General features: G+C 41.8%; 2 protein-coding genes across 2 annotated transcripts in view; one reads left to right on the forward strand and one right to left on the reverse strand.

Moving 5' to 3' along the window:
* Nucleotides 1-25213, reverse strand: part of LOC117217789 (uncharacterized) — a 194191-nt gene that overhangs the window by 139865 nt on the left and 29113 nt on the right. The window lies entirely within an intron of this gene.
* LOC143260900 (uncharacterized) lies at nt 16234-23309 on the forward strand. Its single transcript, XM_076527474.1, has 3 exons — nt 16234-16570; nt 16897-16969; nt 23240-23309. Exons 1-3 carry the CDS (start codon nt 16234-16236, stop codon nt 23307-23309), a joined length of 480 nt encoding a protein of 159 aa, XP_076383589.1.

Raw genomic sequence — 25213 nt, forward strand, 5'->3', positions numbered from 1 at the left:
GTCGCATGGAACCACTCGGCGCGGTCCACTAATGTATTATAAGTAATTTTATCGACGACCATTGCAGCGTGCAGCGTGCACGTCGATATCGAGCGTAGAAATAAATGAATTTTCAGTGGCCTTTGGAATCGATAGTTCCGCATGCGATTTAATCCGAGCTTTATGACTATGATTTCAACGCCGATTAAAATTATAGTGCTATACCTCGCGTGTATTTAACGCGTCGCGTCGGATCGTACGACTGACTGGCTATTTGCAAAAACATCAATTTTTACCTATCGATGCACATTCCAATGTACGATATTCGTTTTTTTCCCAACGTAATCATTTCTTTTATCACCATTCAATCATTTTTTATTATTTTCAAGTTTGTAGTGCGTAACGCGAGAAGAACGGCGTTTCTTCCAGTCGGTTGAGCGCGCGCGGTCGCAACGAAACACGTTCGTCGAGGTAAACGTTTCGTAGGCAGCGATTTATAGTGCCGGTTGCGCGGCGAGCAGCCTCGATATCCACAGGTGGCACGAAGGACCGTTCCGAAGGTGCGACGCGGACGGGAACAGCGATGCGGGATATAAAGTCGCCGGCCGAAGAGCCGCGCGTTGCTTTCATTATTTTATGGGATTCGAGGATCATCACCGACGGCAATTACGCGAGATGGAGACGTTGTTTAGCGACAAGGTAGAATTAACCCTTAGCACTCCGAACCATTCTGGACGTTGGCTACCAGCTACTCAGCGCCACTTTTCGGCAGAAACGGGCATTTACAGACCCTCGTATTATTTAGTATGGTTTTGGAACTAACTAACATATTATAATGATATTGGACTTATATGAATTTGGCTGAAATCGAGAAATTTGCAAAACAACCAATATTTTATTTTTTATAATTTTGTTATTGTTTGTTTTATAATTTTGTTTTGTTGTTGTAATCGCTATTTGTGCGATCTCTTTCTCTCGTCGCCTTGTTGCTTGGACGATATCACTGTCGCTGCTATCAAAACGATAAACTAATATATCTGTCTAAACGTCTATCCGGAGCTCATCTTCGCTACTACTTGTGTCATGAGACTCGTTCGTGTTCGAACGTTTTGCCATTGTTCTAATAAAAAATATGAACAAATACATAGGTTGAAAATTTCTAATTGTTATTACTAACTCGCAAGATGGTTTTTACCAAACAATTTATTTATCAAGAGAAGAATCACTTTTCCGATTTTCTCACTCGTTAGATCTATCTATACCGCTCGACGCTTCAAACCAGACTGAGTTCAGCTTTGAAAATCTTTTCCTCCAGATTTCATAATTATAAATCTCGCTATACAGTGCTTGCTATGTTCGCATACCGATCTTTCCTCTACGAACTTGCCTTATCGCTCTTTTCGAGTGGCACCTTTGAAGTGCTCGGACCTTCGTGAGCACGCCTCTCACGTTCTCGTCAAAACCCGCTCACATTTCTTGTATATATCTTAGTAATTTTACTATATTTTGATTTGATTTCTTGTGCCGTTTCAAAAGAAAACTTCAGGGAAACATGCTTGTCTGAAAAAGTTGCGCTGAAATAACTCAATTCCCCGTAATCACTAATACACTTTTAATGTCCCACGAGAGGGGACATCCGAGTGATATGCTAGAATTACGATGTTCCACGAGAGGGGACAGCGGAGTGCATAGGGTTAAGCAGGAATCGGCTGTCGCTTTCTTTTGGTCGCGCCGTTTGGGAATCGCGTCGTCGCGGCCGCGAGGATAATAAAAAGCGGCCGCGAAAATGGTCACGTCGAGGCGGAACGGGGACAAACTGGGTGTAACTGGAACGAGAAATGCACATTGTTGAGGCAATAAACTCGGCGTAACGACCGACACGGTGCTTCGGAGCCGTAAACTTGGACGCGCGAGGTGCGCAGACGTGTTCGAGCTGTTAAAGTTCGCCGCGCCGCGAACTTCGCCGGTGCGAAGATCGAAAGAGGCGAACTTGAAAGCTCGTGCTGTTCGGCTAAGAATTTCGACTGGATTGTGAGTCGATCGTCGCGTTATAGTCGTGGGAATTGTCGGTAGAAGAAGCAAAGTTTTTCTTAATTTTTTCTTAATTCTTCTTTGGGAAAAGAGACGATTATTCGAGCCTTGCACTTCGTTTTTCTTTTTTTGTAATCGTTGGCAGTCGGTGGTTGTAAAAATTAGTAGCGAAGGTCGAATAATTGTATCTACTTTTCCAAAATGGACAATCCAAAGTGGACAATCTCATCTTTCGAAAATTGTCCAGTTTTTGTTTAGAAGCTGATGGAAAATTGGGGAGAATTTACTGTGCCTTCGAAAGTCGCTTCTTTGGACGCGTTGAAGCGGTTAAACCTTGACATAACCTTGGCATAACCTTGACATTTCCTCTTTCCAAATTATCCACTTTTTGTTTTACAAGCTGAAGGAAAATTGGGGAGAATTTACTATGCCATCGAAAATCGCTTTTTTGGACGCGTTGAAACGATTAAACCTTGACATAACCTTGACATAACCTTCGCATAACCTTGACATCTCCTCTTTCCAAAATTGTCCACTACTTGTTTAGAAGCTGAAGGAAAATTGGGGAGAATATGCTGTGCCTTCGAAAGTCGCATTTGGACGCATTGAAGCAGTTAAATTTTGACATAACCTTGACATAACCTTGACATTTCCTCTCTCCAAATTGTCCACTTCTTGTTTAGGAGCTGAAGGAAAATTGAGGGGAATTTACTGTGCCTTCGAAAGTTGTTTCTTTGGACGCATTGACGCGGTTAACGTAGCGTAATGCGTTTACTGTAATGTCTCTCTAATTGACGCCGAGATTGTGCAGAAAAATGGACAATTTGGAAAGAGAAGACACGATTAATATTAAGTATTTTATATTGTACTTAGAAGTATATTATTATTTGAAAAGTGTCATAAAAATTTCTTCGATCGGAAAAGAAATCGCAAGGTACAGTAATGTCTTCCTAATTGACGCTAAGATTGTCCACAAAAATGGGCAATTTGGAAAGAGGAGACACGATTAATATCAAGCATTTATATTATACTTAAAAGTATTATTATTTGAGAAGTGTCATAAAAATTTCTTCGATCGGAAAAGACATCGCAAAGTACAGTAATGTCTCCCTAATTGACGCTCAGATTGTGCAAGAAAATGGACAATTTGGGAAGAAGAGACACGATTTTTCGAGCCTTGCAACTCGTTTTTTATAGTATTGTTGAAAGTTCGTAACTATAAAAACGAATCGGGAGGCTCGAATAATCGTATCTCCTCTTCCAAAATTGTCCATTTTTCTGCAGAATCTGAGCGTCAGTTAGGGAGACATTACTGTACAGTGGGTGCAGAAAGTATTCGTACACCTTTTGCAACAGAATAAGTTTGTTATAATTGGATCACGTGGCCTAAATTTTCCTTAGGATAACAGAAGAATTAGTTTACTAGGCAACGACTAAAAAATTATTTTTAAAAATTGCAATTTCTTGACACGATAGACAGACAGGCAACGGTGTGCGTAGCAACGTTGCGTTCGCTGTATTGGATTGGCTCTCGAGCGGCCTCACGTGACCGTGGGAACCATTGAATAGCCCCGAGCGCTCGGAGATATTGAACATGGTATTTGTACACAACAAATAGTTGTCTATTTACTGCGCAAAATGTGTGCAGTCCGTAATTTCTTGATTCGAAGCGGTTGCAGTATTGCAATTAATATGGTCGTGTCGACGTAACAATTGAACGTAAAATATATTTAATAAAATAATGTATGGGATAATTGAAATATGTTCGCATAATTTACCAGCAAATTATATTTAATTAGTTTTACAATTTTAGCAATTTTATTTAACAGTTATCTTTTGTGTGTGTAATTCCTAGCTCCGTTCCGTTTAAAAAATTGAAAGTGCTCTTCGTATGATCTTGATGAGAAAGCAGAATAAAAAGAAAAATTGATTACTATACTTATATGATATGTTCCTTTGGAAGCCATGCAACTTCTGTTCGAAACATTTTTTCATACAACAAATATTTTACGAGTTATTCGAGAATCGTCGCGCTACCCTTTATATTGACCCTTTATTATTATTATTATTATTATTATATATTATAATAACCCTTTGCACTCGGATGTCGCCGACAATCGATAATAATTGTGTGTGTCGCAACGCAATCTATTCACGTCGAAGTGAATTATTAATCCTTTTAATTATTATTTTCCTTTCGTACTGTAAAATGCGGAATCGCGTAAAATAATTTTCAAACATAATTTTAAAAACGCCAAATCTTTTATTAACCCTTTGCCCTCGAAGCTATTTCAACCGAAAATATAAAATAATTTTTCTAACTCACAGTATTTCTTTTTTACATGAGAAAATGCATTTTATGCATATATGAAAATTGACTCTTGGGACTCGCGCAACAGTTACACTCTTAACAATTTTTCTAAAGTAAATTTTGTTCATATCGAAATTATCCTAAAAGGTGATATAACAAATATTGGTGGTGCCTCGGAGTCGCGACTCGAGTGCAAAGGGTTAATCAGTTTTCATAAAATCGTCCAGCAATTTCGTTTCACGAAATCCGAATGTCCGAAAAATCTGTTCCGAGCGCAAAGGGTTAAATTATTTAACCTTTTAGGTAGGGCTGAATTCTGCGCGAGGCTATTTCTCTGGACGGCAGAGTCTGATATGTACTGTACAGAGTCTGATACTGTATATTCTGTCTGTATATACCGGGTGTCCCAAAAATGTCTCGCAATCCAGAAATGGCGGATTCCTCGGGTCATTTGAAGCAACTTTTTCCTTCACAAAAATGTTCTCCGAGGCACCGTTAACGAGTTATTAACGAAAAACAGTGACCAATGAGAGGCGAGCTCAGCTGGCGCGAGGCGACCGAGCCAATAAGCGGAACAGTGCGCTACGCGCGCTGGTTGGCTGGGCCGCCTCGCGTCAGCCGTACTCGATTCTTATTGGTCACTGTTTTTCGTTAATAACTCGTTAACGGTGCCTCGGAGAACATTTTTGTAAAGGAAGAAGTTGCTTCAAACGATCCGAGGAACCCGCCATTTCCGGATTCCGAGACATTTTTGGGACACCCTGTAGACTGTTGTAAATCGATATGAAGACAAAAGAAGTGTGGAACAATGCATATGAAGACGATCATTTGGTTCAAACGATGAACGAGTGAGCTACTAGAGCAAACCACTATAGTGGCGCCTCGGGCCTAAAAGGTCGTTGTGATTCGATTAATACAATATAAATTCTGCTAAAATTCTGCTAAAATTCTTCTACGATCCTTCCTAACAAAAAAGATTCTCGCTCGGCTGCCATAAAGAGTCTGCGACCGTTGATAACACCGGCGTATTAAAGGTGCAAAAAAATAGTTAATTAAACATTGCCGGAAACGAAACGACCCTCCGCGGTAGGGTGAAACGAACCGCGCACGATTACCGGATAGCGTTCAAGCATGATTGTTGCTCTTATTAACGGTAACCGAGCGCTCGGTTCATCATTCGTCATGATAACGCTCGGCTGCCCGCCGAGATACACGGCCGCCGGAAAGAATTGCGTGACGCCGGGGCTCGGTCATCTATCAACTCGCGAAGTTACGTTATCTGCTCCGTCCTAAATTCCTTTTTTGAAACGCAGATTGGCTTGGGCCTTTGGCGTTGCCGGCCAGGAACAGCGCCAGTGGCGCCGCCCGAACGAACGAACGAACGAACGATTCTGAGAAAATTGCACGAGATTTATCGATAAAGCGACGTTGATATCCGTCGAAGTAAGCGGGCACGGCTTGTCGGGGTTGATTTATGAAGGAAAGTTACGCCGCGGGGGATCAAGAATGCAAGCAGTTACGATCCGGTTCACGCTGTTTAGGGCGCGCGCGCCACCCCGCACGGCGACGGCGACACCGAATCGGGGACGAGAAAACGGAAAAGTCGCTGCTTCGCGCCGATTCGAGACTACCATGAAACTACTATTATTGACGTTATTATTGACGCTTTAGGCGATTAGGTCATTTCATACCTAATCACCTAAAGCGTTCTTTTTACTGGTTTTGCCAGTTCCTGAGCTCAAGGTAGTCCGAAGGTGATTGTACGGTGGATCATTGAATTCGTTTTTTCGTCAGTTATAACAATATGGAGTCAAAGATACATGGTGCTATTTAATAAGGTCAAGGTGACCTTGGTTTTTTATTGAATAAAAAGATTTTTCGTAATTTTTATTAATGCATTTTATTCGTATATACAGAGTGTCCCAAAAATGTCTCGCAATCCGAAAGTGGCGGGTTCCTCGGATCATTTGAAGCAACTTTTTCCGTTACAAAAATGTTCTCCGGGGCACCGTTAACGAGTTATTAACGAAAAACAGCGACCAATAAGAATCGAGTACGGCTGACGCGAGGCGACCCGGCCAACCAGCACGCGAAGCCGAGTTCCGCTCATTAGCTCGATCGCCTCGCGCTAGCCGAGCCCGCCTCTCATTGGTCACTGTTTTTCGTTAATAACTCGTTAACGGTGCCTCGGAGAACATTTTTGTAAAGGAAAAAGTTGCTTCGAATGGCCCGAGGAACCCGCCACTTTCGGATTGCGAGACATTTTTGGGACACCCTGTATAACGAAATAAAAGCCTGGGGAATTAAATTTTTAACTACAAAAGAAAAGTAGAAATATAACGTCGGAGTCGCTTATTACACCGGCATACTAATTAGGGGATAACAGAGAGTACTCGTCGCAGGATACAAAATATAAATTCAATTATATACCGTATTTTTAAATACGCATCTTGGTCTGATAATTTCACTCAGCAATCGCTTTGAACAAACACATTGTTTATTACCAGACCGCGGTTCTTTATGCAAAATGAAAATTTGTCTATCTCGATTCCAACAAATTAACGTTAAACAGTCGCTTGTTTTCTGTCTTAATATGCCAAATAGATTGAAAACAATGAAACGGCATTCTCAGAGACCGATAATCTTTCCACATTTTTCTGTTCCATCTGCGAATTTCTCTCATGAATCCGTAAAATCCGCAGTCTGGTTCGTTACATTGTATAATTGTCATATTAGCAGCCACTCGGTGTTCTAAAAATTCGTTTACTTGCAGGTCGGCGTGAAAAATGCGCCAGCATCATTTATACACGGGTAGCCAGTAAATAATCGAATGATATAAGACAAAAACAACTTTCACAGACACATAGTTCTCAAAATGTTTTATACAGAATGTCCAAAAATTATGGTATTTCCGGGAAATTGGAGATTCTTGAGGTCATTCGAAGCAACTTTTTCCTTTACAAAAATTTTCTACGAGGCACTGTTCATGAGTTATTAACGAAAAACACTGACCAATGAGAGGCAAACTCGCCTGGTGCATGAGCGGATGAGCGCGCGAAGCCCAGTTCCGCTCATTAGCTCGATCGCCTCGCGCCAGCCGAGCTCACCTCTCATTGGTCACTGTTTTTCGTTAACAACTCGTTAACGGTGCCTTGGAGAACATTTTTGTAAAGGAAAAAGTTGCTTCGAATGGCCCGAGGAACTCGTCACTTTCGGATTGCGAGACATTTTCGGGACACCCTGTATATACAGTATCAGGGTAATAGCCTCGCGCAGAATTCAGCCGTACCTAAAAGGTTAACAAGCGATAAAAATCGCTTGGACAACGATAACATGCGAAAATTAGGTTTTCGGTGGAAAAAGTCACCGAGATCCTCGATTCGGCCCGCGGGGCCGCGATAAACCCCGAAAGAATCGGACAGCCGGCGAAATTGCGGCAAGCACCGTTTTTTGCAGCCCGAAAGCGAAAAGGATCCCGCAGGAACAAGATATCCGCCTTTAATCTTCCACGGAGATCGTGCTCACGTATCGGCCGGGATCATAAATTCGGTTGCTGGCGGGGCGAAGAGGAACGGCCCCTCGTATTATCGTAATTCTCGCCTGCAAATATTTCCTTCCCTTCGCGCTCGCAGCCGGAACAGAAAAAAAAAGAAAAAAAGAAATCGAACTGGTGGCCGAAAGAAACTCTTTGTGCCGGATAAGGCGGCGGACGAAGGGTGGGCGCGCGCTCTGTGGACGGTGAGAGAGAGGGTGGGGGGTGAGCGGAGGTGCTCGGAAACGAATGAATCGATTCATTAAATTCCAAGCAGGTGGCATCCGACACTCTGGCATGGTCCTGACCCAGAACGATATATCCCCCCGCGACGATTCCCACCCCTTCCCCTGCGCGTTTGAAGTCCGCCGAGAGAGAAAGTTAGGCGATTTCGCAGACAAAGGGGTGGCGGAACGAGTTGTTCCGCGTCGTCGTACGGGGCCCGCCCCGTTTTTACATCGCCGGCTAAAAGGCTCGGCGACGAATTCTCGTTAACCTGTCAGCGGTCGCCGATCAATCCGAACGTTCTCCTCCGAAAAAAAAGAAAAAAACGATCCTCCGGATCGCTCGCCGATTTAAATTACATTTCACCGGTTGGCGAGCGCGGACAAAGCGAACCGTAACCTATTTCATCCGTCGCCGCCTCCGCCTCCTCCGACTCCTTCGCCCCGGGGATTCTCTATTCGGAGTCGCGCGATTCAACGCGGCGAACGGCTGTTTGCAAACAGCGTCGGAAGGCGGCGGCGGCGGCGCCGATACGGTAATTGCGAAAGTGGCCTCGATTTCTTTCGTCAACATGATCGTCTCCGCGGGGCCGGAATAAGTCCGCGCGATCCGTGAAAAGAGGCGCCCGCGCGGAACATTAGCTTCCGCAATCTCCCGTCGTACGGATCATTCAATTAAGACGGCCATTCAGCCGCGATCTAATTGGATAAAGGCGACGCCGGGACGCACATTTCGAGCACTCGTTCGATAGGACTCCGGGAGATCGTGTTTAATACCGATTTTATGGAAGCGCTGTCACGCGGAACGCGAGACGCGTAACAATGGCGCGGCGCTTTCGCCCACGTCGATGCGTCGCTTTGCGAATATTTCTTTTTGTTTGGATCTGACATATAGTTATTACGATGGAGATGGTATTTCGATCGGGACCGTTCGTCTTGATGCTCGCGCGGACCGGCGAAATTGGCAAAGCAAATTGGGCAAATTGGCGAGCGCGCGCGTCGCATCTTACGAGGGTGGTCGCAGAAGTAGCCGATCTAACAAAGAAAACGGAAGAAATTTGAGAAGAAATATCTCTTTATTTTTCAATGTAATCTGCTTTTAGCCGGGTACAGTTTTCCCGGCGGTGTTTGATAGCTTCGATACAATGTTTACAGCGAGAACCATCGAGCTCCTCGAAACAGCTATTAACCGCGGACTCCGGCTCTTCGTTGTTGGACAATCTTTTACCACCGAGCTATTTTTTCGAGTTTAAAAAGAGAAAATAATCCGACGGGGCTAAATCCAGCGAACCGGGTGCCCGAGGGTGCAATTCGAACTCGAACTCCTGGATTTTGGCCGTCGCGATGACGGATGCGCGAACCGGTGCATCGTCTCGGCGAAACAACGCTTTCTTTTTCGCCGAACGCGGCCGTTTTTCCTCGATTTTGTCGCTCGAACGCTGCGGTAAATTCGCACGATACTCGCCGTTCGTTGTTTTTCCTTTTCCAAGATAATTGATGAAAATTATTCCACACGCGTCCCAAAGAACCGGCGCCGCGACCTTGCCAGCGGATGGAACCGTCTTCGCCTTCTTCGGAGCCGATCCTCCCCTTACGGTCCATCGTTTCGACCGTTCCTTCGACTCGGGTGCGAAGCGACGAACCCAGGTTTCATCCACGGTTACGAATCGACGCGAAAACTCGGCTTTGTTCCTGCGAAACGTCGCCGAACGCTCGATCGAAACATCCTCGCGACGCTGTTTTCGTTCTGTTGCGAGCAAGCGCGGCGCCCATCTCGCGCACTGCTTTCTCGCGTCCAAATTTTCAGTCGATACGCGATGTACGACGCTTTTTAAAACACCTACCGTGTCTGCGAACTCGCGCACTTTCGGTCGACGATCGTCCGATACCGTTCCGTGGATTTTCTTCGGCATTTCCTGCGCGGTCGCTTCGTTCGGTCGACCACAGCGGTGCTCGTCTTGGCAGCTCGTACGGCCTCGTTTCAATTCTGCCACCCGATATTTTATCGTTGCAAACGAAGCAGCAGACTCCCCTAGAGTAGAATCTAGCTCAATTTTGATATCGGTTGGACCGAATCATTTCGAATGAAAATATTGCATCGCGTAACGATGATCAACTCTGTCCATGTTCACAAATTCACTTGAAACTTAAGCTTCGTAAGGTTGCTACTTTCTATACTAGAAAGTCTTCTAGACTATAGTAATTTTTTTTAAACAATAATCGCCACCTATACCTCAGGCGAGGTACTTCTGGGACGCGGTGCACCCTTCGCTACTTTCTGTGCACGCGCTTCCCTTCCTCGAAGGGAAACTTCATTAGCGCGGACCACGCTAATTGCTTCGCCTCATATTCGTCAACAGCGTGGACTGGCGCGAGCAGGTGGAGGGTTCGTCTGTCGAAGGGTTTGTTGCGGTCGAAGCTGAATTATTATTGGTATCTGTCGACACTATCGTTGGGGACAAAATTAAGTGGACGCGCAGTGGAAATGTCGAAATTATCGTCCATGAAACAAGGACCGACGAAATTCCTGCTTTCGTGTTTCCTGATTTTTTATACAAGGTGTCCCAAAAATCAGCATTCGGAAATGGTGGGTTCCTGAGGTTATTTGAAGTAACTTTTTCCTTTACGAAAATTTTCTCCGCAGCTTTGTTTACGAGTTATTAATGAAAAACACTGAGACCAATGAGATGCGAGCTCGGCTGCCGCGAGAAGGTGGAGCCAACGGGCGCGCAAAGCCCAGTTCCGCTGATTGGCTCGGCCGCCACGCGCCAGCCGATCTCGCCTCTCATTGGTCACCGTTTTTCGTTAATAACTCGTAAACGAAGCCGCGGATCGAATTTTCGTTAAGGAAAAAGTTACTTCAAATCAGCTGATGAATCTTTTGCACTCGAGTGGTGACTCTGAATTATTACACTATTATATTAATTTTCGAATAATTACCCCGTGCATAAAATTAATATAAAAAAACTAAAATATAGTTTTATATAAAATATAAAACTATAATATTAATAAAAAACATATACATAATACGATATGAAATATATTTTATTTAATTTGCCATTTCTCCGAATGGATCATGTACATAATTTTGAACAAGACAATTGAAAAACTCATTTGTTACTTTCAGTATTAGAAAATTAATTTTCTAAAAGCAAAATCATTATAATAGATAATATCTACCAAATTAAATTATATTTTCAATCTCTCTGTAAATCGGAGTTTGCCAACGAGTAATCTGATTAACAATTTGTTAGTCAACAAAATTACCAGTAATAATAAAATAATAAATAATTACAATCGTTACACTCGTTACTCACACTACTTCTCGCCGGACTCTGCTGCTATAAATCCAGTCGATTCTAACTTCAGTCGGTTTGTGTTACGTCGAGTGTACGCTCACGCTCACGAAGAATGTAACTCGATTAACTTCTTACTTAATTAAACCGTCTGAGGAGCCGAGCACTTCGGGGACCAATTCCGCGGCAGGCGGAGACAGTTAACAGTTCGACAGACAATTACAGGGGTCGGGTAACAAGTTTTTAGCTCGAGAGCACGCCGATCCCGCGCCTAGACGAGAGAGAGAGAGAGAGAGAGAGAGAGAGAGCTGCACACATCGGTGGCGATTAAAAGAACGCTTTCCTCGAATACTGATGAGAAGAGGGCGGCGCGGAGCCAAGCGAAATGTTTGATAACTCCGCTCAGTTTTCTCGGTTAGAATATTTAATCGGACGACGTCCGATCGGAAATACAGTAATGTCTCTCTAATTGACGCCCAGATTGACCAGAAAAATAGACAATTTGGGAAGAGAAGACACGATTAATATCAAGCATTTATATTATACTTACAAGTATTATTATTATTAAGTATCATTATTTGAAAAGTGTCATAAAAATTTCTTCGATCGGAAAAGAAATCGCAAGGTACAGTTATGTCTCCCTCGGATTGTTTCCCTAACTGACGCGCCGACTGTCCACAAAAATGGACAATTTGGGAAGGGGAGATACGACTATTCGAGCCTTGCGGTTTATTTTTATAGTTACTGATTGTCAACGACTATTAAAAGAACGAGCTGCGAGGCTCGACTGTACAATAATGTCTCCCTAATTGACGCTCGGATTGTCTCTCTAACTGACGCGCCGATTCTCCACAAAAATGGACAATTTGAGAAGCAGAGATACGACTATTCGAGCCTTGCGGTTTATTTTTATAGTTATAAATTGTCCACAATTATAAAAACCAGCCGCAAGGCTCGAATAAATAATGTCTCCCTAATTGACGCTCGGATTGTCTCCCTAACTGACGCGCCGATTGTCCACAAAAATAGAACAATTGTCCATAATTATAAAAACGAGCCGTGAGGCTCGAATAATCGTTTCTCCTCTTCCCAAATTATCCATTATTCAGCACAATCTGAGCGTCAGTAAGTGAGACATTACTTGTACCGCCATCGTCTAAAAACAAATCACGATCCCAATCACACTGCGCTAAAAATATTACTGAAACTCGTTGGGCGAACGGTTCTGATGACAAAATAATTCATCTTCATTATCTGAATATGAATTATTATAGAGCCAAAAACTCGTTCGATCAATTACCCCCTTTTGTTTATTCGTCGGAAATCGTCAACGGATAATACGAGCCGCGAAGGAATAAAAAAGTGTCCACCGCCAGGAACGCAGTAATCGGTCCGACACGTTGGAACTTTAATAATTATCGGAGAAATTGTATCGGTGAAGCGTCGAATAACTGTCCGAGCGACAGATTTACGGCGGTCGGGCTGGGCAAAGCGAACGCTTGGCACAGTAAATCAATGATTTAAGAACCGGAAACACTGGAAACGGAGAAAGTTGCGGGGACAGACACGAGGAAAAAGGGCGCAGCCACGTGGTTAAAGAAGAATAGGGACGGCCGCGAGGAAAAAAAGAAATTTACGGGCATCGGGTGGAGCAACGATAAGACGCGCGCCGCTCGATCACGCTGTCTCGCATTTTGATCGAACGCGAAACGAGAAAACTTCGACCACATCCAAAGCGTGCCTGAACAATTTGCATGCGACTACGTCGAAGCTGCATACAGATGATAACAGTTACACGCTGTCGTTAAAGCTGTAATTCCGTCTTGCGAGGACTGTTCGCCGGTTTCGAATTGCGAAACACCCGGCGCGGAAACGACAACTGTGATTTGGTGGCCGATGCGGTGGTGGAATCGGTTACTGTGGGGTGACCAATCGCTCTGTGCCTTTGGCTCGACTTCGGGTGTAATTAAATGCATATTTATTGAATGAGATGTATCGAATTTTGTATTTATAAATTGAGAAAGTAAAGGAGTATGTTTAACGTATTATTATTATATATTACATCATATATTTCTACATTATATTGTACTGTATATTGTATATATATATATATATATATTGCATATTATTATATTGCATATTGTATATCATTATATTCTATATTGTATATCATTATATTCTATATTGTATATTATTATATTTCATATTGTATCTTATTATATTGTATATTGTATATTATTATATTATATATTGTATATTGTATATTATTATATTGCTTATTGTATATCATTATATTGCATTTTGTATATTATTATATTGTATAGTGTATATTGTATATTGTTATATTGCATATTGTATATCATTATATTGCATATTGTATATCATATATTATTATATTGTATATTGTATATATCATTATATTGCATATTGTATATTGTATATTATTATATTGCATATTGCATATATTCGATAAATATGAAGCTAATAGATCCAAAAACATACCAAAGGCACAGCAATTGGTTACGCCACAGTAACCGGCTCCGCTATCCCAGTTTCAATCAGATACAACAAACCCAATATTTCTTTAACTTCGCATATTTATAGAAAAATAATAGCAATCGCATGATTATACATTTTTTGTCCTCGAAGCAAACGGGATGGAAAATCAAAGCGCGCACAGTTACAAAATATTTAATCTAACCTTACGTTTCCATAAAAATTCCAATTCCGATACCGTAACACTGAATGTGCAAGCAAACCTATGCGCGCGTCTGTGGACTCAAAATGAAATTAACGCGCCCCCTCGCCGCGCACTCGGATAATTTTAAATCCGCCAAGGTAAACAAACCCGCCACTGTTTTCCGATGTTTGCCGAACCAACGGTGTTTCTTTTCCATTTAACGGCGGCTACCATAGGCGGATGATATCAGGAAAATGAAATGTCGTTACTTACTTTCGTCGTTTAGTACCGGCGTTTCGGTAATTAAACGGTCTGTGTGCGTGTGTGCGTGCGTGCGTGCGTGCGCGCGCGCGCGCGCTTGTGTGTGTGTGTGTGTGTGTGTGTGTCCTAACTGCGGAGAAGGTTCGGCCTAAAATTGGGGCAGGAACCATTTGGAAATTTCCAGCGAATACGAAACTACGTTTACACGGTGGCGCGAACATTCGCGAAACAAAGTGCTCGCTGCTGCCTTCTGAAATCTTAACGTTGCGGACTCCGCGAGCCGGATACGCGGCGCGCGCGAATTATACTGGTTATTATTATTATTATTATTATTATTATTATTATTATTATTATTATTACTATTATTATTATTATTATACTGTAACCCGAAATGGAGGTTCCTCGAATTATTTGAAGCAACTCCTTCCTTTACAAAAATTTTCTCCGAGGCACCGTTGACGAGTTATTAACGAAAAACAGCGACCAATAAGAATCGAGTACGGCTGACGCGAGGCAGCCCAGCCAACCAGCGCGCGAAGCCCAGTTCCGCTCATTGGCTCGGTCGCCTCGCGCCGGCCGAACTCGCCTCTCATTGGTCACCGTTTTTCGTTAATAACTCGTTAACGGTGCCTCGGAGAACATTTTTGTAAAGGAAAAAGTTGCTTCGAATGACCCGAAGAACCCGCTACTTTCGGATTGCGAGACATTTTTGGGTCACTCTGTATATGTAACGTACCTATACTTTGACTACGACGCACCGGATCAAACGACGCGATAATTCGATTTACATTGGACAAACCGCTCGCGGCGAGGTTCGCGTCCACCGCGGCGACGGAGAACTGTCCGATCTGCCGCGAGACGACGCTGCAATCGCGCACGCTCCCGCGCGTCGTTCGAAATCTTCCTGATATTCAAGAGCATTTCAAAGAGATAACCAGATAAGACACAAACCGCTTATGTCGCGTGACGCTCCCGCGAACCTTGGATATTATAAATGGAACAGAAACACAACATATGTGTGCCGTTCGCTGCACAAAATTGATTAACTCTGTGAAATAAAAAGTGGAGAAATGCGATGGAATGATGTATTGTATATTGTTTTTTCTTTTTTCAAATTTCCTTTATGATTTAAATCGAAATAAATAATTGTAGAATTTATAGAATAATTGTAGAATGCATGAAATACGAATGTAAGGTTCAGCTGACGGTATATAAAATTAATAAATAATTAAAATATAAAAAAAGATTAAATAATAAAATAAATAATTAAAAATAGAATAATAAATAAAAATTAATAAATAAAAATAATTAAAAATAGCCAAAAGGTAATCATACCTTAATCATACCTAATAATGTTACCATTTTCATGTTACTGGAAAAGTTAATCGATTTAGGAAGTGAACAAAGTAATAAATTTAAATTCAGTGTTTCATTTTCTTTAAGTTTTTTTTTTAACTTTGTGGTCTACCTGCTATAGATTTCCTTATATTAATTTAGGGATTATTATATCGACAGTTTTTTTGCAGGTATTAAATTTCCTCCTCCATTCGTGTGTGCCAAATCTTTTGTTCTTTTGAGCTTTTGTACATTTCGGGCCGAATTATCAAGATTATGCCTCCGGATTGTTATCGCCAGATAGCAAAATTTTTCTGCAAAATAAAAATTGTTCGAGTTAATTCTGAGGAACCTCAGTCAGACGACAATGTATTCTCCTTTTCAATCATTTTAACAAATTGTATGTAATATAATAAAGCTCTTCTGATGTCTTAAGAGCTTCGTTTCTGTGATAACTAATAAAGCCATCCACGTTTTTAGACCGGCATTCGAAAGCTGTGACATTTCTCTTTCCGTCAATTTTGGTTAAAACGGTTGATAAATAGCAAAGTTATAACAGTTCTCCCTGAGCAACTTTCTCGTCGATGTTGACATACGAACAAAGAGCGGTGATAAAATTTCACGAAAAACTTGGTAAAAATGCATCGGAAACGTTCCGGTTGACGCAGCAAGTGTACGGCACTGATTGTTCGAGTAGAGCAAATGTTTCTCCGTGGCACAAACGTTTTTCGGAAGGCGGAGGGAGGGTAGAAGACGACGATCGCGAAGGAAGGCCAACTTCGGAAACCCGAAATGATCGAAAAAGCGCGCGACTTTATCGCAAACGATCGCAATGCTTCGCTGAAAATGATGGAAGAGGCTTCGAACATCGGCGGAGAAACAATCCGAACCGTTCTTCGCGAGAATTTGGGCGAAACGAAGGTCCGTGCAAGATTCGTTCCACGCGCTTCGACGGACGACCAAAAATCGTTGCGCGTCGATCGTTCCAAAGAAGTCGTTGCAGCCGCCGGAAATGTTCCAAACTTCCTGAAATCAATTGTCACGGGTGACGAAACACGGTGCTTTCGGTAGGACCCAGAAACCAAGCGTCGAAGTGCGGAATGGAAGTCGAAAGATTCGCCGCGAGCCAGAAAAACACGGAAAGTTCCATCGAACGATCGAGACGATGCTCGTTACATTCTTCGATAGCGAAGGAATTATCCGCAGGGAATTCGTTCCAACCGGCTAAATAATTACCGGCGCATATTATCTCGAAGTTTCGAAGCGTTCGACGGCCAGAATCAGTCGCGTTCGATCCGATTATCGCGATCCAGAGACCCGGTGTCCGTTGCACAACGATGCACCGAGTCGCGCCTCGCTCATTGTTCGTCGATTTCTGGCTCGAAATCGAGTCCGCGCGTCGAATCGTCCACCGTGCTCGCCTGATTTGGACCCGCGCGACTTCTCCCTATTCCCAAAATTGAAATCGAAGTCGAAAGGATGTTTTTTCAATGACATCTCGACCATCGAAACAGCTGCAACGCGAGCGCTCGAGGCGATTCCACAAAATCAGCTGGAACACGCATTCGAATCGCCGTTGAATCGCTGCAACGAGTGCATTGAAACTGGAGAAGAATATTTCGAATAAAAAAGTCGAGAAATATTCATATATCTTGTTTCAATGGCGTTTTCCTCGGCCAGTTTCGAAACTTATTTATCGCTTACTCTGTGTGCAGTAATGTCTCTCTGATTGACGCTCAGATTGTCTCCCTGACAGACAATATCTCCTGTTTCTAATTCGTCCAATTTTCTACACAATCTAAGCGTCAATTAGAGAGACACTACTGTATCTCTTTACGCGTCAGAATTGATTTCGTAGCTTCCGAAATAGGTCACGTTGAAAGTAGTACAATAAATCCTCTTGAATTGTCTCTCAGCTCGTACACAATAATGCACAGTAATGTCTCCCTAACTGACACTCAGATTGTCTCCCTAACTGACGCTCGAATCGCCCACAAAAATGGACAATTTCGGAAAAGGGGACACGATTACTCGAGCCTTGCAGCTCGTTCTTATAGTTCTTGACAATTCGTAACGAGCCGCAAGGCTCGGACAATCGTATCTTCTCTTCCCTAATTGTCTATTTTCGTGGACAATCCGAGCGTCAATTAGAGAGACATTGCTGTATATTTTTAATCTTTCTCCTTGATGCTACATATTCGAAAATTATTCAACGCACTGCAATGTCGCGCTGTAACAATAATTTCCTTATCGTTACAGCAGTTTCGTGCGAATGGGTGCTAAGGGCGAGCCACTGGGTGCAACGTTCGAAAAACACGATTAAAGTCGTAAATGCGAAAACAATGGCTGTGCCAGTGAACTCCGAGGCCGGAAGGCCTCGGGGGAAGTTGTCCGAGAGTGAGCGTCGCCCGCGGTATTCGCCGGGTGCTAATTGGGAATGCGCGAAATTACCAAGAATTAACCGATTAATCGGCCGAGCTGGAAAGGGGGAGACAAACGCGTCGAGGGAGAACTCGTTAGCGTTGCGGCTGACCAACCCGCTTACGGCCGATTTCACGCGGAGCGTCGCGTTCATGCGCGGCGGCTATAATTTTGCTTATTAGAATGGAAATGATCATAGATTGAAAAGAAGTTTTACACCGGTTATATTCCGTTTCGATTTTAACGCGCGAACGATAACCGTTTCCCCGGCGGGCGAGCTTAATAGAAATTCGCGACGCGAATTACGAATTACGGCGATTCGAGTAAAAGCTCGAATTAATGAACGCTGTTTTCTTCTTTTCTTTTTATTTTTTTTTAAAGCGGTGTAAACATCGCCGTGGTTTTCCCCCGCGGTGAAATAAAAGTTTTATCTTTCGGAGCGGTTCTTTCCTCCTCGGAGCGGCGGGAAACTCTTAAAACGGGGATGAAGAAAACACGGACGATCGAAAGAAAACACGCGGCCTATTCGCCGGTTAATAATGAGAGACGCCCCCCTTCGATCGTTATCTGCTTTCTCGTTGAAACGTTATTTTTTAATAAGAATTATTTTTTATTAAGAAGCTACGCGCGGATAATGTATTTCGTAGCTGACAGAACGAAGGACAGTTTTGTAGAATTCGACGGTAATAAAAGATAAGTTTCTCCCTGAGGAAGGTTATGTCAAGGTCAGTGACTTTCATTGGTCAGTGTTCTTCGTTAATAGGTCGTAAAGAATGCCGCGGATTGCATTTTTGCTAAGGAAAAAAGTTACTTCGAATTATCTCGGGAATCATCATTTTCCGGTTGTTAACATAATTATGGGACACCCTGTATACTTTGTATCGTACTCGCGTTTCGTTTCGCGGACCATTGTGGTATTAAAAATTATTAAATCGCTAAAGAAATGCATTAGAATGACTCTTTGTTCTTGAATCGTGCACTTTTTGAAATAAGTCTTGATCAAACAGTGTCTCAAGTGAAATAAATAATAGAAATAATTTTGTCTAAATAATGGACGATCTATCTAACATTCTGTCTAAATAATAGAAATAATAATATTCTGTCTAAATAATAGAAATAATAACATTCTGTCTAAATAATAGAATTAATAATATTCTATCTAAATAATAGAAATAATAATATTCGATCTAAATAATAGAAATAATAATATTCTGTCTAAATAATCGAAATAATAACATTCTGTCTAAATAATAGAATTAATAATATTCTATCTAAATAATAGAAATAATAATATTCGATCTAAATAATAGAAATAATAATATTCTATTTAAATAATAGAAATAATAATACTCTATCTTAATAATAGAAATAATAATACTCTGTCTAAATAATGGAAATAATAATATTCTATCTAAATAATAGAAATAATAATATTCTGTCTAAATAATAGAAATAATAATATTCTGTCTAAATAATCGAAATAATAACATTCTGTCTAAATAATAGAATTAATAATATTCTATCTAAATAATAGAAATAATAATATTCGATCTAAATAATAGAAATAATAATATTCTATTTAAATAATAGAAATAATAATACTCTATCTTAATAATAGAAATAATAATACTCTGTCTAAATAATGGAAATAATAATATTCTATCTAAATAATAGAAATAATAATATTCTGTCTAAACAATAGAAATCATAATATTCTATCTAAATAACAGAAATAATAATGACTTTTTCTCCGAATCGACGAAATATCCTACTGTGCGACGTCACGGCAATAGAAGTGATTCCTCGACGAGGCTATTTAGCTCGTAATTAACCCCGCGAAGCTTTAGACGCGAGTCCAGGAACAAGTACAAACGCATAATCCTGTTGAAACTATTGCAATTATACGCTACAAGCTGCTTTAACAAATTAGTAGCATTGCCAATTGGCACAGCTACATCAAACACGTACTAGATTACTGTTATTAAACAGATACGATTTCGTCAGAAAAGCATGATCTGCGCATGATGGCTTCCACGATAGAAAAATAAAATCTAAACGTCTTCGTGCAATGGTAAATTACATGTACTGTAACGTATTCGGAGATATAGTTCATTACAAGCAACGTTATCAGTTCTAATATTATTATATTAGTATTATCATACTGATATCATACTTAATATCAGTTCTAATATTATTATATTAATATTACTAATATCAGTATTATCATACTGATATCATACTTAATATCGGTTCTAATATTATTATATTAATATTACTAATATCAGTATTATCATACTAATGTCATACTTAATATCAGTTCTAATATTATTATATTAAATTACATGTACTGTTACGTATTTGGAGATACAGTTAATTTCAAGCAACATTCTCAGTTCTAATATTATTATATTAATAATACTAATATCAGTGTTATCATAATGATATCGTACTTAATATCAGTTGTAATATTATTATATTAAATTACATGTACTGTTACGTATTCGGAGATATAGTTCATTACAAGCAACATTCTCGGTTCTAATATTTTTATATTAAATGTTTACACTTAGCTTTTTATTTGTTAAAATAAATACCATACATTATATTGAATAATATTGAATATTGAACATTGAACATTAAATATTGAATATTGAATATTGAATATAGAATATTCAATATTGAATGTTGAATATTGAATATTGAATATTGAACACTGAACCTTGAATTTTTTTGTACACCCTGCATGTCCGCTACCGCGTATCCATACAGCACGTATATTCACATAAATAGAGCAATAGAATATGACAACTCGCAACTAGCTTAACGATATTAGCATTGAGAACGGTGACTGTGACGAAGTTCTAGTGTACTCGGAAGTTCTAGTGTACTTCGAGAATTTCGATTGTACACCAATCAGCGAACGGGATCGGGGAGAGCGAGAAACGTGCGAATTTTCCGGGTTCATCAAGCGTGTACGTGGGGACGCCGATGTGACCGCATAACCGTGTCTAGCTCGAGTTATCCGACTTCGGTGCTCGGTCAGATGTTTCAGTATAAATGTCTCCCTAATTGACGCTCAGGTTGCGCACAGAAATGGACAATGTAGGACGAGGAGATGCGATCATCCGGACCCTTGGGGAGAAAATTAATAATTGACAATTACAAATGACTACATAATGATCTCGTTACCGTTTGTCAATAATTATAAAAAAAACGAGCTAGAAGGCTCGAATAAAAATCGTATTCTGCTCTCCCCAAATTGCCCATTTTTCTGCAGAATCAGAGCGTCAATTAGGGAGACACTGTATTTGTCCCGAGCAACCCCTAAATTTCAGCGGTTCTCGGCGGGTCGAAAAGACGCATTAATCGTTGCGCTATCACGCAACGTCGATCTCATAATCCACGGAGACGGATCGAGACGGAATTCGACCTAGCTTAAAGGTTGGCAATAAAAGTGCTATCTGAAGCGGAGCATTTCCCGCGGCTCGAAAATACAACGAATCACGGCCTAAGCGGCGAGAGAGCGAGAGAGAGAGAGAGAGAGAGCGATCAAGAGAGAGCGCGCAATCAAGAGAGATAGAGAGAGAGAGCACAATCGAGAGAGAAAGACAGAACGCAATCGAGAGAGAGGGGGAGGGGGGAGAGCAATCGTGGGAGAGAAAGCGTTCGAGAGAGAGAGGGAGAGAGCAATCGTTAGAGAGAGAGAGCGTTCGAGAGAGAGAGAGCAAGAGAGAGCGAAAGAAAGCGAGAGCAATTGAGGGAAAGAGAGCGAGAGAGAGCGAGAGAGAGGGAGCGAGAGAGAATGGGAGAGAGAGCGATCGAGAGAGAAAGCGAGTGAGAGCGCGATCGAGCGAGAGTGTTCGAGAGTGAGAGCGAGTAAGAGAGAGAGAGAGAGAGAGAAAGAGAGAGCGAGTGGCGCTAGCTTACATACGCGTCAGCGGCGCAACAACCTACTCCGAAGGAATTTAGTGACGGGACGGGCCCTCTTCATCCCTCTCTTCATCCCTTTCTTCCATAGAGCAAGCTTCGCGCCCTCCACGACTCGTCTCAGCCGCCCTGCATTTTCTCTCCGGGGGTGGGTGAAGAAGCAACCTCTTTCAACCGGCGAGAAGCAACGTGTTTCCGTTGCTTCGCAGTCGCGGCGCGGGCGACGTGTTTCCATCTTTTTCTAAAAGCTCTGGCAGCCGCGCGTCGCTAAATCTCCCTCGGGATTTTCGTTTCGCTTGGATCAACGTGAACAAAACGAAGGGAGGACCGCGCGGCTTGTCGGTTGTCGGCGGCGCACAGTTCGAAGGACTCTCGTGTTTTCGCTCGTTTAATCGCTCCGCGGTGCCGCATCCGTCGCGGAAACGTCGCTGCGTCGCGGTAACAAATTATTCTAATTAACGAGCAATTTCAGCGACCGCCCAGGTGTCTTATTATTAAATACGGACGCGTGAAGTTGTACGCGATGCGAGCGATGATTTTAAGCTGCGAAGAATGAGTCGGGGAAATTTTTGGTTTTTGGTTATTAGGCTTCTTGATAGATTATTGTTATATTATATTATATTATATTGTATAGTGATAATTTATATGTAAAATATTGTATAAGTAAGTATATATATATAATTGGTAGATCATATTATACAGAGTATCCCAAAAATGTCTCGTAATCCGGAAATGGCGGGTTCCTCGGATCATCCGAAGCTACTTCTTCCTTTACAAAAATTTTCTCCGAGGCACCGTTAACGAGTTATTAACGAAAAACAGTGACCAATAAGAATCGAGTACGGCTGACGCGAGGCGACCCGGCCAACCAGCGCGCGAAGCCCAGTTCCGCTCATTAGCTCGATCGCCTCGCGCTAGTCGAGCCTGCCTCTCATTGGTCACTGTTTTTCGTTAATAACTCGTTAACGGTGCCTCGAAGAACATTTTTGTAAAGGAAAAAGTTGCTTCGATGATCCGAGGAACCCGCCACTTTCGGATTGTGAGACATTTTTGGGACACCCTGTATTGTAGCATGTGTTTTTGAGTTGCATAAGCAATAGCGTCGCAGGAATTGCAGACATGATAGAGCGAACTTTCAGTCGCAAAATCGGACATTTCGTATTATACTCAACGACCTACATTTATTAGGCTAACTGATAAATTTTAAATTGCTACAATTTAATATCATAATTAAATTTTCAGAGTGCCTGGTATAGAAATTAGAAAAACTAATAAGGAAACCACGGATATAAAAGCTTACGAAGATGGCTAGGAACCTTACAGCACAAGCAAATTTAATGAATAATGGTTCCAATGTTGCGGCTGTAGTAAATGTGCACGTAAAGAATGCCGTGCTGTGTTACAACCGACCCGCGGTCGGGTCGCGGTCGGTTGTAACTTTTTACCCGCTTCCTACATTTTATTAATCACTTGGATATCCCTTAATGCGCGACGAAGCCACTGTAAATGAATAATCTCGGATAAGTAGGTAAGAGGTTCGTACAAAAATTGTCGCTGTAAATACAACAGCTTACGTGCAATCGTGTTCGAAAGTCAAAGCGTTGCAACGGTTCATCGGTCTCTCCCACTGTATAATTAATTTCTAAACCATAACTCGTGTTCAAAAATGTTTCGAAACGAAACAGCCTGGTTGGAGGAAGTCATTTTATTACGGCCACAAATAATCTTCGAACGGGCGTGTTTTTTAAAATTTCGTGGCGACCTTTGTTTTTTGATAACATTTTAGTCTTACGAGGTAATTTAAGTTCATTTACGATCCTTTATTGAAGTTTTACCTTCGTTTTTTACCTAGAAATTGTTCCTCTTATTACAAAAGAATGTTCCATCGACTTAAAAAAGAGTTTCGCCTAATCGAATAATAAGTTTTGCGATATGTTTTAAAATCGAGGTGCCTGGATTTCATTGTCGGTCACAATAGCTGTCCGCCCACGCCTATTTTTCGCATGTTACGAGCGTTGTAGCGATTATAATAGGATGGACAGCTATTATGACCATCGGTGTGCCACGGTGTTCCTTTTTGAACGCGTTGATCGCGTGATCTACATATTAGAGTGAACGTATTATTGCACTCATTCTTTCTGCAGTACTTGATATTGAAATGTAGGATTCCTGAGGTCATTCGAAGCAACTTTCTCCTTTACAAAAATGTTCTCCGAGGCATTGTTCACGAGTTATTAACAAAAAGACACTAACCAATGAGATATCGCGTACGGCCGACGCCCCGCCTTCGCGACCACCGCCGCTGCGTCAAGGGACATGCGCAACGCGGTATTGGTCGCAAATTGGCCGCGCCGGCCGCACTCGCGCTCCGATTGGTCACTGTTTTTCAATAATAACTCGTAAATGAAGCCTCGCAGAACATTTTCGCTAAGGAAAAAGTTACTTCAAACGACCTCAGAAATCCCTCGTTTCCCGGAAGCACCATAATTTTGCGACACCCTCTATAACCTCGATATTCTCGCCGCAAAATTTCCGTGAAACGTCCTCCAAACTAGATCAGAAATTCGATAATCCACTAGAAAACAATTCAACGAGCCGCGACCGACAAAATCAAACGCGAGTAAATCGCGATTCCAATTTGCTTTTCAAATCGTTAACAAATTATAAACGCATGTCAAGGTTATGTTATATCCAGTGTTTAGAAATGGGTCGCGTTCTTTCGCACGCGTCACAATGTACGCGTGAAAATCCTTTGTTTCCAATGCGCTCGCGCGAACCGACTTACGTGTCACGTGGCATCGACGTGAGCTCCAACGCGGAACCTAGAAAACCGAAGAGAAAACGAAACACAGAATTTTCCATAGCCGATGGAACTTCGCGGCGAAGCAGCTTACGATCGTACGTCGCGCACACGACGCTTTCCGTCGCGGAGGAAACGCTCTCGCGCGTTTGTCATAACCTTGACATACGTTTATAATTTGTTAATGATTTGAAAAGCAAATTGGAATCGCGATTTACTCGCACTTGATTTTGTCAGTAGCGGCTCGTTGAATTTCTAGTTCGTGGATTATCGAATTTCTGATCTAGTTTGGAGTTATACAGAGTATTCCAAAATTATGGTGCTTCCGGGAAATGAGGGATTCCTGAGGTCCTTTGAAGTAACTTTTTCCTTAGCGAAAATGTTCTGCGAGGCTTCGTTTACGAGTTATTATTGAA

The sequence above is a fragment of the Megalopta genalis genome, unplaced genomic scaffold (genome assembly GCF_051020955.1).
Source record: "Megalopta genalis isolate 19385.01 unplaced genomic scaffold, iyMegGena1_principal scaffold0023, whole genome shotgun sequence".
Lineage (NCBI taxonomy): Eukaryota > Metazoa > Arthropoda > Insecta > Hymenoptera > Halictidae > Megalopta > Megalopta genalis.